At 30.7% G+C, this 13312-nt stretch overlaps 1 protein-coding gene and 1 long non-coding RNA gene across 6 annotated transcripts; one reads left to right on the forward strand and one right to left on the reverse strand.

The window, feature by feature from the left end:
• The first annotated feature begins 1494 nt into the window (after positions 1 to 1494).
• Positions 1495 to 5978, forward strand: LOC114372234. The gene is made up of 2 exons (XR_003658180.1): positions 1495 to 2092; positions 5366 to 5978. It is a non-coding gene; the product is annotated as an uncharacterized LOC114372234 (long non-coding RNA).
• Positions 5979 to 6203: 225 nt separating this feature from the next.
• LOC114372232 (putative F-box/FBD/LRR-repeat protein At1g78760) lies at positions 6204 to 12897 on the reverse strand. Of its 5 annotated transcripts, none has more exons than XM_028329701.1 (4): positions 12840 to 12897; positions 11812 to 12747; positions 11474 to 11654; positions 6204 to 6903 (listed from the first exon to the last, which is right to left on the reverse strand). In XM_028329701.1, exons 2-4 carry the CDS (start codon positions 12739 to 12741, stop codon positions 6821 to 6823), a joined length of 1194 nt encoding a protein of 397 aa, XP_028185502.1. In that variant the 5' UTR covers positions 12742 to 12747; positions 12840 to 12897; the 3' UTR covers positions 6204 to 6820. The 5 variants fall into 5 exon arrangements, with proteins under 5 accessions (XP_028185502.1, XP_028185501.1, XP_028185503.1 ...); XM_028329700.1 differs by lacking the exon at positions 12840 to 12897 and having other exon boundaries at positions 6204 to 6647; positions 6810 to 6903; positions 11812 to 12823; XM_028329702.1 differs by lacking the exon at positions 12840 to 12897 and having other exon boundaries at positions 6204 to 6696; positions 6810 to 6903; positions 11812 to 12823.
• Positions 12898 to 13312: the final 415 nt, after the last annotated feature.

Raw genomic sequence — 13312 nt, forward strand, 5'->3', positions numbered from 1 at the left:
ATTATAGATTACTATATAACTAAAAATGATTGATATTTTAAAAAGTCATTAAATTTAAATTATTTTAAAATGATTTATAATATAAATATCAATCATTTATCTAAATACAATCTAAAGATATTTATACTGTATAAAAATGAGTTAAATGATTGATAAAGATATTTTTACGCTGTATAAAAATATGATACAGAGTAAAGATACCAAGGTTATTTTATTATTATTTTTAGATATTTTTAAATTACACAATTTATTTAAACCATCATACTATTATTTACAATATTTTATTTTATTATTATGAGTTTATACGATTTGATATTGATAGATGACAATTTACTTTTGTTCTTTTTAATTGTTTGAATACTTTTATATTATATTATTTATTTTAATCATTACACTATTAATATAATGAAAGTAATACGTCTAAAAGTATGTTTAATTTATTTTATTTTAAATTGATTGAAAATATATTAAAATATAGTATAAGTTTAATAACATGAAAAAGTTAAGATAATTGAAAGTAAAAAAGGTAATTAAAATAACTGATTTATAAATAAAAAATATAAAATTTAAAAGTAATTAACCACTAAAATTAAATATACACAAAATATATTTTTAATCAATAAAATAACATTAAAATAAAATTTTCATATAAATATGTCTATTTATACAATTTTATATTTTTGGATTATTTAAATAAATAATTTTTATTAAATACTTATAATTTAATAAATTAATTTAATGTGCAACTATCGGACCCGCTATTGTTTCCTCAATTACACATGTCAATCAATCAAATTTATTGAATAAATAATATTACTCATACACAATAAAAAAAAAGGTATAATCTATATTTAGTATATACTATTAATCAATTCAAATTACCATAAACATACATGATATATAAATTAGAATCATCTTTGCGAAAACTTTCAGATATTAAATTTCAACTATTAATTAATTTTTCAACTTCTAATTATTTTTTTAATTTTTAGTTATCTTTTTACCTAATTTTTTCAAATATAAAAAATTATATACTTTTTATTTTTCTATTTAAAAAATCAATATTGGGTTTTCAATTCTAATTTTAAAAACAATCTAATTTAACCTAGTATATTTTACCATTAATTTTTTAACTTGCTTTTCATTTTCAACTTTCAAGTTAATTTTTCATAATTTGATTATTTTTTCAATTAGTTTTATAAAGAGAAAAATAATTATATATTCACACTCCAATCACATGCTATAAGTTTATTACTTTTTATGATAATTAGTGTAAGAAAATATTTATATACTTTTATTTTGGTATTTAGCAGCTGATATTGGGTTCTCAATTTTACCATTTAACGTTTCAGCTCTGGGTTGTTAACGGAGAATTTTACTGTTACAGTTACATAAATATTATGCAAAAGCAGTTAAGAAAAAGTACAAGTTGTTTGCAACTTGTTTATTTTCTCAAGCTCTTTCGTGTTGGGATTTTTCTTCCCATTTTACTAATAAATAAATAAAATCCGATGATGGGTTGTCATTTTTCCCTCATTTTCTCGAGAAAATAAATTTCCAATCTTTACACTGAGATTCTCTTCTCAAAATTTCTTCCCACTTTAATTTTTTCCCCTTCTCATTGTTTGTTTCCACTGATTTCTCCATATCCCCGTCGTGGAGAACGCTTTGACCTTTCTTAGATTTGTTCTTCCAATCCAAAGTTTTTATCTTTTTTTCAGATTTTTAAGTTGGAGCATGGTTTTTAGTCAACTGAGTCTCTTCCAAATCTTTAAATTGTTCTAAATCTTTTCTGGGTTGAAAATTTTTGCATTTTTGTGTCTGTGTCTGTTTGTGTGTGGTTGTTGGTGGATATGGATTCTAAGGATATTAATGGTTGCCTCATGGATAAACATAAACCTGTGGTGACATCTTCTTTGGTTTGTGAAAAGGTTGAAGATCATGTCAACGGAGAAGATGATAGTGATTCCAATTCTTTGTTGCCTCCTCGGAGAGGTGGCATGTCCAGAAACTGTGAAAAGACTCGCCGGAAAGTGCAGTGGAATGATAGGAATGGAAACAAGCTTGCTGAGGTGTTGGAATATGAGCCAAGGTACCCCTTTTTTTGTTTTTTCAATTCGGTAAATCTTGGTGAATTTGGGTTGGCTATTTGAATTGTTCTGTTTTTGTCTTGATTTGTTTTCATTTTATGGTAACTTGTTCGCAATTTTATTATGATTTGAATTTTCTCTTGGTTATTGTAACTGGAACACTTGTTATGCACTAGTTGGCTAGTTCAGTTTTGTGTTGCTGTAGGAAGAGGAAAGAAGAGGTTGACATGTTTTTGCTCTTCCTAATTTGGGTAATGTCGTGAATTTTTGCTAAATTTATGTTGTGTAGGGTAGTTATGACATGTCTGTAAATCCATGTAGTGGTTTGTGATGGTAAAGGTGATATCTTTTGCAGAAAATAAGCTAAGTTTCTTCCGGAATGTGTTAATGAAGTTTGTTGAAACTTCGGTGTCTGTCATCTTGTTCATTACCCATACGGATGTGTTTATGATGATCACCATTTCATTCATTTGTTTGAAATTACCTATATTTTATTTTAGGAGTATTTGGATCAACTTAAGGTAATTAAGCTTTTGTAGTCTCCGTCAGAACTTCAAGTTGGAGTAGAAATGAGAAGCTGATTACGTTTAATGTTTATAATACTCACATAATATTTGTGCGTTGATAATTAGTGGATGTTTAGTTTTGTTGTTTCTTTAAATGTTCTCTGAACCAGTACATTCCTCTTAATTTAGACATTTTTGGTCCTTTTTTCCCTTCTCTTTTCACTGTTTTGTTGTTTGACTTTTGGACCTTCTCCCAATGCTGAAAGTTTCCAACACATGAATTGGAACTTGTGACCTTTATGTTTTATATTCTTTTCTATCCCAAAAAGGAAAACAAGTCAAATTCAACTTAATTAATGGGTTTATCTTGTTTTAATTAACTTTTTTTATTCCAAAAACTAAAAAATTATAGTTTTAACTTGATTTTTGCAGCAATTTTTTATAAAAAAAGAAAAATAATTCATGGGTTTAGGTTGAGTTTGGGTCTTTAGAATTACTACACTCTTACAGGTTGGCCTGGGTACCATGTCATGGCTTAGATTTTATATCAGATCTTAGTTTGATTTGACCTAATAAGTTTGAATTCCAACTACTTTGTATGGCTGAGTTCACTTAGGCCTTACTGCAGGGTCGTCTATTTTATGATTCTCATTGTGATGATCTGTAAATGGTACTTTTGGATGGTGTTTTCTTTGACAGATACTCAATTGGGTTGGAATTAGGAGGGCACTCCAGGTGTTTTAGTTTGTGTCACCCTCATTTACTAACTAATCCTCATTTAAGTGCAGTATATTTTGTCCTCGGTTAATAGCAACCCTCTCCTGTTGACTAACAAGTTTCTTATGTCATGACAGTATTTAAAAACTTTGAACACTTGTCTTCTGCTTCTTAGCATTTATGGCAAATTGAAAAAGATTAAAGAACAATAAATTAGAGTTTAAATTAGAAAAAATATTCATTTTTATAGATTTAGCATTGTGCAGACTTGTAAATTACTAGCTATGTGCTTTTTGAATTATAAACCCATGGCTTTTAGGATTTGCACAGAATTTTATATGCCATAGACCATCTTTTCTTTCCAAATCATATTTCTGATCTCTCCATGTGTTAGATCTTAACCAAAAAAATATATGAAGACCTTTAAATCTTCTGATCACCTGAGCGTTAGCATTTGCAAAGCCATTGTTGTTAACTGATACATAGAGATGATCTTTGGAAGGATAAATCAATGTGCTAACAATCTTTCAATGATCAAAACTCCAAGTTTGCTAAACATTTAATTTAGTAAGGCTTTTTTTTTTTATTGTACTACAATTAAATTAGAAAATGTCAATGTAAGTTGCTGGCAACAGTTAGGTTAATTTGAGAAATATCGCAGGAATACCAATACTGAGTGTTCCTGCTATCAGTGTGTCTCCTTAAATATTGGATGTCTGTTTGATGGACAAGTATGAATGGGTAAAATTTTTCCAGGGGCCATGGAACAATATATTAGAATTATCTGATTCCTTACTAGCTTCCCACCTATGCATCACAATTTCTTTAGCAGAAGAGTTTTTGACTATCTAAAAGTCATTTATTATGTTTTTGACTCTTGAGTCTTGAGCATAAAGCATTTGCACTAATGACACATTTTGAAAAACATGAAACCCATTATCTTTTTTTTTAGTTAACTACTATGAATTTCATCAATTTAGAATAAAAGGGGTGATACTGAAATCGCAGGAGTAAGGCTTGTTTTATACCTGTTCAATCATTTTCCTTGCCTTCCTTTGTGTTTCATTTTTATTATCTTTGTGGTTATTGAATGTAAAAGGTAGAATGCAGTGAAATACTAGATTTAAGATCTATTGCATTTTGTTCAAGATAGGAATAAGAATGATGGGATAATAAGGAGAATAAGTGGCAAACATGCGAGCTAGTTGGTTTTGGTGAGGAGTGTATTTAAAACGTGTTTTACTTTGACACAGACTTGTAAAAATGCAGAGAGTTGGTACTTACGATAGTGAATTCCAAGGTGGAATTTCATTCTGCTTGCTCATGTCATGAAGAAGTTGAAAATGCTGTAATTCCTTGGCTGGATTCTTAAGAATAACCGGCTCTGTATCGAGGGAAGATTTATTGGTCACTGTTAGTTATTAGTGAGACTCAGGAGACAATATTATGTGGGAAGCACATTCCTATTTATATGGGAAAGGCAACAAGCAAGGCTGCATCTGTTAACACGGTTGAACTTATGGCGACACTTATAGAAACTATGGGGATAAAACTTATGACATTTAGAAACTCTGGGAGAAAGTGATAGAGGAAAAATTGATATGGGAAATAGTAAATTTCAAGGATTGTTATTGTTTCATGTGAAGGAAAAAAAAACATTGAAGCCATATATATGGCTTGAAGTGACCAACTATAATCATTTTGAGAAAAAATAGACTAGTTTCATCTCATCTTTTTCTTGATCTACTGAACTTGTGTAATTAGATGTGTAGTTCATACAATGTACGAAAAATATAGGAGCTGCTGCTATGATGGTGGAGTTAAGGATGCATTGAAATCTACTTAAAAATTCTGTCAGCTAATTTAATTTTGCCTAGAGAAAAGGGAAAGGAAAAAACAGCAGGAAAGAAAAAAAATTAAGGGTTTTTTTTATGCATTTGCAATACAACTTCAATGTAACACAATGTAATTGAGTATGACAATCAGTTTTATGTGTTATTTATTGAGATATACAAGAATTATTTCTCATTTGGTCTCCCAACGTGTCTGCAGTGATGTCAGTGATTCAGAAGATGAGGATTCAGATTCTTGCATCTGTGCAATAATGTAGAAACCATCTTCATAATTGTCTCAAGCTCTGCTGGATCAGGGGACATTATTGTGGCTTGCCAACCCTGATTACAACCAAAACATGACAACTTGACAGGTTTGATCTGTGTTTTGAGGTGGGACCAGCAGTCCAATAAACCAAGACAAGCAGTTTCTCATGTCTACCAAGCCATGGATCCAGTTCATCATACTGGGTTTTGAGATGATTTCATAGAGGGACTTTGGGATCTTGGATGTAGATCAAAATACACATGATAGAAATATGATTTGGACAGCGGAGATGGCTTTCATGCTTACCCCCATCTACTGATACTGTAAAAGCTGTGCTCTCAATGGCTTTGATCATAATCTTTCTAAATTAAAGAGGAGACACAACTATTAAATATTTCCTTTTGTTTTTTTGGTTCCTCAATATATGGAACAAGTTTTCATGATTTGGGTATTCATTCTCAAATAATTATGCTGAAACAGTCCTTGTGTACTGCTTGCATCTTTGCTGTTGAATAAACGTTTATATTCAGTTATACTTTTTATGTGAATCTACTCTTCATATCAATTTATGTTGTACAAACTGTCTAAACAAGAGTCTATCCTATTTGGGAATCTATTTACTCCACCATGTGCTTGACTTGACAATAACCTATTGTAGAAGTTGAATTTTATCAATTCAACTATTATATGAGAAGTTCTCATGAGATAGATAAGTCTTTAAAAATTAATATTTTATTGGACTGATTTTTTTCACTTTTAACATGCTTCCGGAATGTAAGTAAATTTCAAATTTTAGAGTAGATACTACTTATGTTAGATATATTAGGTGCACCATGAAATATGAATGCATAAACAAAGACAGAACCTCACAGGACAAGAATTACACACAAATACAATTCACTCATCCCTTTCATAACAACTTGCACTCAATTCCTCACCAACTAAGATTCTTTATTCTTTCTTCTGCCACCAAGGAATACAGTTCAAAAAACTCACATGCTCGTCTTTTCACTACGTTATACTTCAATATGAGAAACTGCATATCCTTCTTTTTTCTCTGTTAGTGTTGTCACTTCTTCCTCATTATCTAAAATCTGGTAAACATTGAGGTTAGGCTCATATAAGAGAAAGATAAGAGCTAACTAACATGAACTCAGAAAGTGGGACAATGAGGCTCTGTGATGGCATGATTCACAGTGAGACAGGATTCCTGCGGTTCATAGTGTCCATATTTCTGCAAGATGGGAGAGAATCCCTCTTCATTAAACTGATATACTACAAAACTACAAAAGCATGAAAAAACCCATGATGATACAATGATATACTGACTGTTCTTGAATGGTACAAAATGTGAACAAAACAAGACTACTGAAGGAAGATGGGGTTTCAGATTTACTTGGACTTCAGCTATAATCTGTGGAATCTCTTTGGACGCATTCTTTTCTTGGATAAACCAAAACAAGCCGGAAAACATCCCATCCTAGAGCACCCTAATGAAAGAGAATGAAGGAAGCTGAGGAATGTTGATTCTATTATATAGAAAAACAAACATTAACCACCAATGCATTAGATATTGGTTAAGGATTTAAAAGTGATTTTTCTTTTTTTTTTTTAGAAAAGTGTTACTAACATACCATGATTTTTATCAGGATAACTGTGTGCTTTAGTTTAGGTTTTTCAAATTTTGGTTCAAATTGGTCTGAGTCTTTATGCTTTAAAAATGATAATTTTAGTCCACTTATATTTTATAATTGGTAAATTTTGTTTCATTTATCTAAATTTTCATAAAGAGGAACAAAATTTTTCAATTATAAAAATTACAAGATCGAAATCATTGATTTTAAAATATGCTTAACTAAACTTGCAATACAATACCCTTTCGAATAGGAAAAATCTAAGTCAATTGCTAGCATTGCCACAAAGTGACATTGACAGAGTGTGTCATATATGATATGGCTTGTGACAAATTTAAAAGCCGTTTGGCTCCATTTGTGTTTCCAAAATGATAACGTTAGGCACGCAATGATGACTGAAACGGTGGGCGTATGAGTTTCTTAATCATGTAAGAGTAGGTAGGGACAAGCACATAGAAGTGCTGTGTCTGAGATCTAAACTACAAAATGTATGTCCTACCACATTTCCTTCGGTAGATTAATTTTATAGTAATGAATTAGTCATAACAAAATATGTGCCTTGGAAGGCTTTCTTATTTGAATATTGCATTTTTTTTTTTTTACTATTTTGATCTCTCATCTGTATGTACTAAAGCATTTACTATTTTACTATTTAAGAGATGATGAGTGTATATATATTGCTAACTATTACTAAATGATTTCGTTAAATTAATGGCTTAATTGCATATTTTAGATTTTACTATCCAACTATCATAATTTAAAAAAAAATACAATTCAAGTTTTCATTTTTTTTTCATTTTGCCAATGTTAACTGCCACTAAAAACGTTTAATAAAAAAAAATAAAAGTACGTATCTTTGTTGTCAATCTTTTTAGAAACGTTATTGTTTTTTATACCAACATAATGGTAAAATAGACAAAAAAAAATTAAAAAAGAAACATGATGATTAAGTTTAAAAGAATTAAACTTGAATAGTAAAATTAAAAAAATGATGAAAACTCAGTGATAAAATGAGCAAATAAACTTACATGAATATAATGATTCATTATATTATTTAGAGAGAAAAAAAACTATGAAAGTGTATCACCATTATACTCTATTATTTATAGTTATTGTGAATTAATAAACGAATATTTATTTACCAAAATTTATTTTTGTTTTAAATTGCATATATTTGTTTTGAATTCGTCAACTCTAAAGGGAGAAAAAGAAAAGTAAAAGACCTGTTCCAAACCACAATGAAAAGAATTCCTTGTTTCATTCGGAAATGTAAATATTAAGACTAAAAAATTAACCATTTCAGTACACCAAATTGCATGAGAAAAATAAGAAGAAAGGAAACGTGTGTGCAGAAAGAATAATCGAAACACATGTGCGAGCACCCAAACATAACACGTTACATACTCCATCATGTATCAATTGAATGATTAAATCAAATGGAAATGTTATGTATGTTTCATTCACACGGTCATTATAAACTACCTTTTGTTAATTAAAAGTGCATTTTGATAATTTGGCAAATAGAATTTGGGATTGTAATATTTTCATCTAAGAATACCAATACACATTTTAATTTGTAACACCTCATTTTTTTTAATAAATTAAAAAAAATTAGTTAAAAATAAATAGTTTTAAAAAAATGGTAAAGTTTTTATAATTAAATAAATAAGGAAAAATAATTTTATTAAAATAATGGTTTGAAGGAAAATAAAAAGGATATTTAATTTTTTCATTTGATAGAAAATAAAATAGAGTATTTGTTTATAAAATAATAAATAAAAAATGGAGTAAATAATAGGCTGGAATTATCCTAGAGGCAAATGAGTCAGTCCTCACACTGAGGATATATCTCTATGCTTTCTTTTTCTCTAACATTCGTTTTCCCTTCTCCCCTCCCAAAACCTTCTTTGTCCCTCTCACTAAGTTTTTTCTTTTCTCGCATACATCCAAACATGTTCCAGTAAAATTATGATCATTGATTCGTTAACCGTTGGATTGTCGTAAAAATTGGACACTACCTTCACATCTCATTTCCTCACAGTCTCGTTGTTGGGATTTGCGAAACAATGTTTCTGCAGAGAGAAATTAGTCTCTCATGTTGACAGTGAAATGAAGGCTTCAATCCCTTCTCTTTCTCTTTAACGCTTGAAAACCCTAATAGAACAAACATAAGAAAAGCTCGAGGAATCATAGACAACCACTAGAGGTGTTGCTATCATTGCCGGACTACATACATGAGCCCGCTTAGAAGTAAGGGGTGAGTTTATCACAATTAGGGTTAGAATGAACATGTGTAGAGGTCCTTAAAGGATCAAATTGAGGTTTATTTTGGAATGTTTATTGTATTATAATTTTTCATGTATGATTATGTGAAATTGTTTGAGGAATTTTACTTCCCTTGTTGCGAGAAATATTTTTGTATAATTTGTTTGTGTTTTAGAAAAGATTATTGTGATAAATGGTTATATTAGGATCATGAATTTGTGATTGAAATTGTGTGTGTCTATAAATTGAATATGTGATGAATTGTAAAATAACATGTTGCTTTAAGATTATAACATTGTTATTGAAATTTAGTATAAGTGCAAAGTTGAACATGCGTTAATTTACGAGATACACGTAAACATGTGATGGTGGATTGTGACATTATGAGATGTTAAAATTATGGATATGAAATTGATTATGATTAAGTGAGTGGTTAACACTCGATGTGACAATACTTGTGTTGTGAGTTATGAATTATACAATAATCCGACTGGTAGTTATCTTGAGAAAAGTGTTTATGCACAGTGTTATAGGGAAAGCATAGGATTCCTAGTTTGGAACCAGTGTTAAATTGTAGCACAATGTGTTAAACATGTTTGAAACACGAGTGTGAGGTCGTGGGTATTGTATAATTCATGAGCAGTGTTTGCGTACAAAAAAATTGTTTTAGGGGTTGGACTTGAATCAGGAAGGCGAAACCCTAACAGATTCTTCAGAGTCTAAGCCTTGAGGGTAAAGACACTCAATTTGAGTGTTGATCTCATATGGTTGAAGCATTCTCGCAAAACAGAGTAACCCTGACTGGTCACCTTATGATTTTACTTAGTGAGAGTGACCTGACATATTCATTGTGTGGTGTGTCTTGTTATGTACTCCTAAGCGTCCCATGGTGATTTTTCACTGACATGGTACTACATTGCATATAGGCTTGAGTCTTAGTATAAATGTTGCAAAACGCTTGCTAATTGTTTATTATGAAATTGATGAGTGTTATTACGTCTTGACCTTAGTATGTGATTCATGCGTAATGTGATTAGTGATTGAAAAATAAATTTTAAATGATAAAGTGATGAAGTGACGTGGATTGTATTAAGTTGAGCTATGTTATAATTACTTCCATAATTTATTTTGATTACATCTTTTTTTATTTGTATTGTTTTTAGAAATGTGATAATTCACTCCTTGAGTGTTATTTGTGTTTGGATCCTGTAATGATCTCAAACCTTGTATTCATGGGAGCAGATGACTAGGTGAATGACTTTAAAGAACCCCGTACTAAAAGATGTTGAGACTCAATGCTCTGATAGGATGTGACATTGGAGATGAGTTTTTATTTTAATTGCATGATGTTATTTTATTTTCTTTTACCTCAATGATTTAACAAAATTTCTTTTGTAAACTTTGACGACCTTGCTTTGAGTCGAATATGTGTTTTTATAAGTTTTATTTACAAATATTAAAGCAAATGTGAACCTTTTACTCTTTTAAAATGCTTTTATTTAAATGTTTTTAAAAATTATTAATTACTTCATATTTTTATTCTTTTTATTATTAGTATATATATGTGTGGGGTAGAGGGTGTCACACATTTCTTGAGCAAGCCTTCAAATATCTATCATTTCTAAACTAACAAATACCGAAAGAGTGAATTAGAGATATATTTAGAAGGATTATCTAAAAGGCAGGTTATGTATTGGTAATAAGTATAGGACAGAAGGGATATCATGTGTGAAATAAGAGATATATTTAGAAGGATTATCTAAAAGGCAGGTTACAAATATACCACCGCGTTTAACTTAACATCGGTTTTGTACAAAACCGATGTTAATAAGCCAATGTTAAAACTGTTTTTTGTAGTAGTGGATAAAACTAAAGCAACTTTCATTTAGAATCTTAAGGGCACTCAAAGTTACTAACCACCTCTAAGGAATAAAAAAATTTGTATGTTTAGACACATTCCTCACAGTGAAGTTTTCTTAAAAAATAATTCATCTTTCAAAGCCAAATAAGAAAAACACCTCCAGTAAAAAAATACAAACAATGACAATCAAACCACCCTATATTTGTTGTAAGAACTAAGAAGGGAGCATCAGCAAGAAAGGGAAACATCAAATGGAGTAAAAATTGAATAATTGTAATTTTTACCAAAAGAGTTACGCACATTGTTGTAAGTTCCAGCGATTTATGACAGCAACTCTGATTAGTAGAGTTCTGAAGTACTCCACTGCCCTGTTTACTTCTTCATCAGACATTTCTAGGTATGGGATAATTTTCACTTTCAATGACTCCAATCTAGCAAAGCACGGAGGTTGAGTTCTTGTTGTAGCATGATTTGATAGATCCTACACAATGAGAGTCAATTGAAGATAAATTTTAATTGACTTAGTGAAATGCAGGATTTGAGTATAGACAAAACATTTTGGCATAACAATGCAGGAATCACATGAGGATTATATCAAAAAGAAAAGGAGAGGAGAAAACAAACTAAAGAAAACTTACTTTCAGTATTCTCAGGGTATCGTAAGAAAGTTTCAATATCTTTACATTAGCGAAGAGTTGCAGCCAGCCTATGAAGACCGAGTAAGATATATAAGTAGTGGTGTGAATAGTTCCTTCTTCAAGACACGAAAGATTGCATGTGGAGGAGAATGGTTGATGACTGAAACCTAAATAATTGGTGATTGTGAGAGAACTAAGATTTGGAGTAGAAAACACAATTTTTTGTTGAATGGTGTCCAAGATCTTCAGGTCTTTCAGGTTCAAAATGGAAAGGTTAGAATTAGATATGAAGAGTACTTTTGCATCAATGTGCAAAGAGCATAGGACCAAAGTATTTAGCGAGTGGCAGGTTGAAAAGGGTTCGGCGCAGCCATTGTCAGTTGCAGTAAAACTGACATATTCCAAGAGCAAGCTTTTCAACGCTGGTAACTGCAGAGATTTTGGAATTTCCAAAGGAGGGCCACAACATTCTTTGTGAAGCTCAAGGGATGTCAAGGACGGACAGGACAAAGTGAGAGGGTCAAAACAATTGAGTATGTTTGTAAATTTGTAAGGTAAGTGGATCGTCAATTGCTGGACATTGTGTGAGGCAGCATATCTCGTGGCCCAAATCAAGTGTCCGGATTCAGCTTGATCGAGGCCGGATAAACAAAGATTAAGTAGTGAAATGGAATCATCCCGGTCTGACAGAACCCGAGATACAAATTTGTTAACGTTGATTCTTCGAAAGTGATGGAAAGTGAGAGTAGTGAGACTTTTCCAAAGGTTATTCCATCGTTTAGACAAGACACAAGTCTGAACAGCATGTCTTGTTTCCATGAAATTCATTATATGGAGCAGAACATTTTCAGGCAACTTACCCAACCTGTCCCTCTCCTCTTCTGTGTCTCCTTTACTTCTTGTCCCCTTTGTTTCTTTTCCTTCATCCATTGATACCTGATCAAAGACTGATTTTCTTTTAGACTTAAAAACTTAACCTTAGCATGTAATGGAAAATCTTAATGTTGGTTATATAATATTACACCTACGTCACAGGCAGCCAAAGAAAGAATGAGGCGTGCGGTAGTAAAGAAACAAAAGATCAGAATTCAGAAAAACGTAATTGAATATGAATTCTGAATAAAAAATCAACGGCACTTGAATGATATCTAAGGGTTACCGTGGGAAGCACGGGTTGTTGTTTTGAATATTTGTCGAGACAAAATATATTTTATATGGAATAAAATATTGATTAAAACTTTTTTACTGTATTTTTAATTAAAATGTTGAAAACCATATAAATTAATTATCTACATATCGAAGTAAGTTGATGTTCTTTACAACTTGAAATAACTCTGAACATTCCACATGATGATTTGATAATCTACATATAAGTCAATTTATATTTTGTAGTAGATTTTGGATATACAACGACATTCTGAAAAAAAAAAAAAAAACACGACATTCTGAAAATTTAAATCGAGGATATTAGGGTGAAGATTCCTTGTCCTTTGTAAGTGAG

Source organism: Glycine soja, chromosome 10, assembly GCF_004193775.1.
Source record: "Glycine soja cultivar W05 chromosome 10, ASM419377v2, whole genome shotgun sequence".
In the NCBI taxonomy this organism is placed as follows: Eukaryota; Viridiplantae; Streptophyta; class Magnoliopsida; order Fabales; family Fabaceae; genus Glycine; species Glycine soja.